The sequence below is a fragment of the Schistocerca piceifrons genome, chromosome 2 (assembly GCF_021461385.2).
Source record: "Schistocerca piceifrons isolate TAMUIC-IGC-003096 chromosome 2, iqSchPice1.1, whole genome shotgun sequence".
In the NCBI taxonomy this organism is placed as follows: domain Eukaryota; kingdom Metazoa; phylum Arthropoda; class Insecta; order Orthoptera; family Acrididae; genus Schistocerca; species Schistocerca piceifrons.
This window is the reverse complement of record NC_060139.1, coordinates 794984922-794991753: the sequence shown is the minus strand read 5'-3', so window position 1 is coordinate 794991753 and position 6832 is coordinate 794984922. Positions and strand designations below refer to the sequence as shown.

Sequence of the window (6832 nt, the reverse complement as noted above, 5' to 3'; positions counted from 1 at the left end):
CTTCTTGTTAGAATCTTTTAAACAAGCTACGCAGTACATGTATTAAATACTCTACTGTAACATAGAAGAAAGCTAAGCAGTACGTTACAATGCTATTTTTGGTCTTTGGAGATTGCTGTGTGTCCGAAATTTTGATAAGTTAGTGTAGCAGAGGTCTAGTAGAATAAACAATAGCATTGAGCAATGGACCCTAAATTTTACACTTTATAATACAGTGGACGAAAGCTTTGAAGTTTTTTCACACAAGAAATTCCTCTCAACACTCCAATAAGAGAGGAAATGTTTCTCCATAGGACAAAGTGTGGCAAATACATTATTTCACTGAAACAACATAATTACAAAAGAAAATTTTGTATTGAAATCAAGTTTTGACACTGTGCATTACATAACCGACATTTTGCATTACATAACAGGAATAAGATCTCAAACAATGATCAACAATTTTGTAAAACCATCAAAGGTCAAAAATCTTATGTAACTGTCAACAGTTCATGCATAAATACATACTGCAACATGTCATTTGATATAACATGCCTGATATTGAACAAATGTCCATTACAGTTTGTTTTCACTGACACTTTGTTCACCAACTTTTTCGCACTGTTCAAATGCTTCCACAAAATAAATACAGGAACACGAATTAAATACTGTACAAACAATAAAATATGCGAGCTGTACAATGATTTCATGAATGTGGTGAACAGCCAATTGTACACTATTTGATGATGTCATGACTTGTTATTTTGCTAAACTAGCACTGAACACAGTCCCAATGTACAAATGGGAGGATAAATTAACTACATTAAATACAGTGTCTACTTTGTAGACTCTTTTAGATACGCAATTAAATCAGCACGCTCTTGTGGCTTCTTAAGTCCAGCAAACACCATTTTTGTTCCGGGAATGTATTTCTTGGGGTTCTCCAAGTAGATGAAGAGAGTATCCTCATTCCAAGTAATACCTAAACAGAAAATATTATATGTACACAATCAAAGTCTATGTTGTATGTGCATAATAATATACAATTACTAACAAAGAGATAGAGGGGCTGGCCAGTACTTACCTCAGCTCAGTACAGCCGATAGATACACAAAAAACAGAACCGAAAATTTACGTTCCTAGCTTTCAGAACGTAAATTTTCGGTTCTGTTTTTTGTGTATCTATCGGCTGTACTGAGCTGAGGTAAGTACTGGCCAGTCCCTCTATCTCTTTGTTAGTATTTGTTTAACATCTTTATATGAGATTTTCCATTAATAATATACAATGCCTGACAAAAAATGAAGTATTCAGAAGAGGAGGAGGAAATGAAATGATGCTTCACAGGCTGCAAGGTTATATGGCGTTATTGCAATAGGTTCAAAATTACAAAGAACTTGGCAATACGAACCCACTTATCAGGATGGCACTGCATGCCATATGGCCTAGGTGCATGCACTGATTCAGCTGGGAAGGATGTCAAAGCAAATGTTATCCTCTCCTATAGCAAGCACAGGATCACAATTATCATAAATGGTCCTTGATAACCTGGACAATGGCACTGGGACGGAGCTGATGCCAAAGCTCATCCCACACATTCTATTGGGGACAGATCTGGAGATCTTGCTCAACAAAAGAGTACCTCAGCATCACATAGACAGTTCATTGCAACACTTAGCATGTGAGAGTGAGAATTGTCCTACTGAAAAATGTCACCATGATACTATTGCTTGAGAGGGAACACATGAGGTAGCAGGATGTCTGTTGCGTACAGTTGTATCATCAGAGTTCCCTCAACCACTGTGAGGCATGATCTCAAGTCATACCCGATGGCTCCCCACACCATGATGTCAAAAGTAACACCACTGCACCTCTCCAAACATTGGTCACCACTATACTCACTGACGATGGTCATCCAAAGTAGTGTAGGACCGTGATTCATGGCCAAACACAATGGGAAGCCATTCACCAATAGTCTTTGCTTTCTGGTCATAGCAACACTCCAACTACAACTATCATGGTTGTGATGTTAATGGTAGTTTATGTATGGAGCAGTAATGACCCTAGTCCAGCTGCTGACCAACAGAAAGGGTGACACAGAATGTTGCAGGGAATACAGTATTTGTTCTTGGATGTCAGGCGTAGATGTGAAGAGGGTACAATGTGCTTGTTGCAAAATAAGATGATCCTCCCGTGTGGCAGTCAGACGAGATCAGCTGGAGCCTTGACAACAGGTATGCCTACCCTCATATTCCCATGCAGCCCAACGTTGTGCCACTGTCACATCAGAACATCCACAAACCTATATATTGCTTAAGTCAACTAGCCAGCCAAATGGAGACCCACAATGAGGGCTCTTTACAACTTTATCATGTGTTGATAATGCTGTCTCATCACACAATTATGTGGCGTCTCCGTGTCCTTCACAATGACCTCAACATGCGATCCTGTTTCACGTCCCTTACTTTATATATACCGTACCAGGTCTGTTAACTATACTAAACACAGACACTAATGCACCCTGATTACTGTTGAACCTGACAGAGAATAATGCAACCTCTAAAATCCTTTACATACCTGCTGAACATGTGTATATGTACGTACTTACACTGATGCCTGGCATTGTCTCCTGGGTGCTTCACTTACTTAGTCAGACACTGTACTACTTGTCAACAATACAAATTTCGCCAACCCCCCACCTCCCCCCCACAGATTAACAGCTTATGTTAATTTTAAAAATTAGCACACTTGCAAATGTTATTAGAGAATGAAAGCACCTGACAGTAAAAGAAAATTATCATTCAAATACATATCTCTTCTAAATATTTCTAGAAATTACTAACATGTAACAACATTACTTGAAACATTTTTTCATTTGTGAACATCCCTTTTATCAATGCTATAACTGGAACACCAGTGAATAAGAGGTGACTGACTTTTCACATTGCTGACAATCCGCAAACTATATTTAAGCGGCACCCTCAATCACAAATCTAATGACAGTATTCAAGAGGCCTTCCATGAAGGGTGCACACTGTTCGATAGGCCTACTAATACAAATGCTAAAGCATTACTTTTTTACTGAATTTTATTACCTTAGTCTCTACAAGCACATCCTCTTATTTCCAAAACTGGATGAAGACAAAAATAAAAGCTTATAAGTCATAAAGCCAAACGAAATTAAAAAAAAATTCAGGCTGCTGTAAATTAGGTTAGCATACATTGAACAGTAAATCAATAAACATATCTATATGTTTAACGCTACTGTGACTCCATTCGCTGATCTCTCACACCTTGGTAAAAGTTGCCTAACTCCCTTGCACTTTTTGTAGTTTATGTATAATTATATGTGTATTCAAAAAGCGAGTAATAATTAAGATTTGAGAAAAGTTAAGTCACGAGGTTATGGAATTTTTTCGGAAGCTCAGCATCTCGTACTACTGTTCTGATAGTGTGATTGTATTAGACAGTACATTATTTTCAGGCTCTCACACTGTTTGTGTGTGCATATCACAATGTAGAACTAAAGCTGATAGTTGAGAAAAAGAGGTTTACAACAAGCTGCTTAGCAAATCCTTCGCTGGTGTGAAGAATGTCAGAAACAGAATCTGAAAAAAGTTTCAGGTGGATGCATTTGAATTTTTAAATATTGACCCTGAAGGTATAATCCATAACCAATGGATCACATTGGCTGAGATACACTTGGAACCACACAAACAGCAGTGGAAGACTTTACTGAACTTTCACTTTACTGATGAACTTCCTTTGATAAGCAAGTATCTGTAACTGTTAAAAATCTCAGGGTGAGGTAGGTGGTTACACTTTTTTTATGATAGAGATAAAGAATTTCATTGAAAAGTAAACAAGTAATATTGTACTCATTTGTCATTTACAAGAGCAATGGAGGATTAAAAAGTATCCTTTATCAATAGTGTACTTTCAGGTGCCTGCAGAGTAACTGTTTCATTTTTGCACAATATTTTGACATTTACCCAGCCGTCTTCCTCATTGCTGTGAGCTTTGCTGTTAAGTGTACTTGGTGCCTGGACTCCAATCAGTCTAGTTACACAGTGTGTTTTGAAAATAATCAGTGCTGTAATCCAGGCAATGAGTACACATAAGAGCCAAACTTGAAGCAATTGAAGACTGCTGGCTTGGTTGCTTAAATGTTGCACATAAACAGAAACACCTTGGATGACCACTTGGAGGCACACTATTAACCAATCATGCCACAACTGATTGACTTATCAGTTACTGCATCATCAGTGATTACATACAACATGATACAGTTGATGGAGCATACCTATCCGGTTCAACTAATCACATCACTTAAAATGTTCCATCACTGAAATGGAACATATTTTCTGATGGTTCTGCTGACCAACACGAAACTTTTAAGAACTTTATCAAACTTCGCTATCACTGAAAGTTACCAATATGGCTGGAATTGGCACAACAATCTCTAACCATTGCGGAAGCAGCTCTAGTATATACACCAAGTTACAGCTGGACCTGAAATTTGGCACAAGTTCATGCAAGTCCCTTCAATAAATCCTGCTCGAATTCCATTACAACTGAAGAAGGTTAAGCTGGAGGCATTTCTAGCCTGATCAAATTGACATTGAATAATACCAACATTTAACAAACTAATAAGGAAAGTCACACTCTAATCACTATAGGGAACCGATCAGATAAGACACTCAACATCTCTGACACGTAAAAAGCAAATAATATAAACTTTAATAAGGCACGTGGGACGTTGCAGACAATGACAACTGTCTTTCTGCAACTGTCGGGATTAACATCTGACGTTTACTGTACCACCTAAAACTGGAGAGGCCTGAAATTCAGAAGAGAGGAGGGCTGTACGACTACTAATGCAATATAATTACCTTTGCTCTTGTTCGCATCAGTGTATGAGAATCCTGGAGCTTGTCCCGTTTTACGGCCGAAGAGACCATGAAGATTTGGGCCTGTTTTATGCTTTCCTCCAGCTTCTACTGTATGGCACTGTGCACACCGCTGGACAAAAATCTATTAAAAACAATAATGATTATAAAACAGGAAATCAATTTAATCTACAAAAAATACATATCTTCAGAGATCAATGGAAGACTGTCGCTGCCTGAAAACCACTACATTCTTCAGATTTTAGAACATCTCTTCACAGCCAACAAAATATGCCATTGGAATTCATTTTCAGATTTTTAAATAGTTAACTCTATATATATGAAATACCTTTAATGCTATGGACTCTGCAAAACCCCTCACCAAATAAGAAGGAAATTTGTAATGGACACGACACCAAAATTTCGTGTCATAGCAGTATCTCGACAGTCTTAACAACACTAACTGGTGATCTTGACCAGACCATCACTTTGATTTGGACGAAGAAGGTTAAATATGCTATAACAACTCCAAACTTCCTGGCAGATTAAAACTATGTGCCGGTGCCGGAGCCAGATTCGGCGCACAGTTTGATTGCCACGAAGTATCAAATCGGCGTACACTCCATTTCAAAATAAAAATTCATTCTGATACCAACGGAAGTCGTTAATGTTATATTATATGATATCACTGTAACTAAATATTTACCTTTTTCCCCTTCTCAACGTCTCCCGATGGTACGCCCATTCTTCTGAGATTATCGTTGCTATGAAATACAGAAGTCAATTGTTAGTTACGTCGTCTGCTTTACGGCGAAACTAGTGACCTAATTGACTTACAGCCAAAAAGATTACATAATGTGCACACTCAAAAACAAAGTAGACTTATCGTATGTTGTAAATCTAATAATTTTGCACTAACACAATACGATACTGATATACATATCAATAAAACTTCCTCGTCGGCTTGAAACATGACCACGCGTGCATATCCCGCGTGAGGTTCACGGGAAATGTACAAAATATTTTACGATAACAATGTAAAAACAAACACTATTTATCAACAAGAACCTTTAAAAACTTAACAAAAATCCTGTCCTATAATAATTATACTTATACGACAATTACCACGGCTAACGCAACACTCCCGCTCACTTGCTGGAAGGTAAATGAAGGACGTCGTTGGGATCGATGTGTTGGGCAAGAATTGAATCGACCAATCGTTGGTCAAAGACATTATTGTCACATAAAGAGAAACTTACAAAAAGGAAAATTAATAAAAATAGCGCCAAGTCCATGAAAATATGCGCGATACATGAGCATATTTAAATGCATCGATCAGTATCTTTTTATACGCGCAGTATCCAAAAACGTACGTTATGAGATATTACATATCAAACGTACATATCTTTGAACTCTCTTATTAGAGCCAAAGTAATGTTTCAATTTTATTTATGATTCACTCGTTCAATGTTTCTGCTAAAAAATCACTTGTCATGTGCGGTAGCGCCATATACTAAATAGGACAGGCATGAAAGTGTTCTAGTGAAAATAAGTAACAAAACGGAATTTATAATTTGCGATTCTGTATTCTAAACTTCAAACTATAAAATCAATTTTCTGTCCAAGATCAGGACACATCAATTCAAGAAACATAAAAATGATTGAAATACCTATTACAATACAGCTGAATGGCAGAAATAAAAATTAAAATAATTAAGAAAGGTGGCTTAATTGGCATTGGGACAAAGTCCATACAAAAAAGCGTTAAATGTCATTATGAATGACACATGAAATTCTCTCTGCTCAGAAAACATTACTGTTCAAATTCTAGACTTGTTGTTAGAGTTGTTATAAATAGTTGGTCAATCAATGATTCATACACAAAATAATAAATGGTAGATTGGTGAATACTATAACAGACTTGGTGTAGGCCTAATATTCACTGATACATACATTTTTATGTTAT

General features: G+C 37.0%; 1 protein-coding gene across 1 annotated transcript; it reads right to left on the bottom strand.

Annotated features, from left to right (window-relative positions):
* Positions 1 to 335: 335 nt before the first annotated feature.
* LOC124777119 (cytochrome c) lies at positions 336 to 6081 on the bottom strand. The gene is made up of 4 exons (XM_047252405.1): positions 5992 to 6081; positions 5573 to 5630; positions 4870 to 5011; positions 336 to 961 (listed from the first exon to the last, which is right to left on the bottom strand). The coding sequence occupies exons 2-4, from the start codon at positions 5609 to 5611 to the stop codon at positions 816 to 818; spliced, it is 327 nt and encodes a 108-aa protein (XP_047108361.1). The 5' UTR covers positions 5612 to 5630; positions 5992 to 6081; the 3' UTR covers positions 336 to 815.
* Positions 6082 to 6832: the final 751 nt, after the last annotated feature.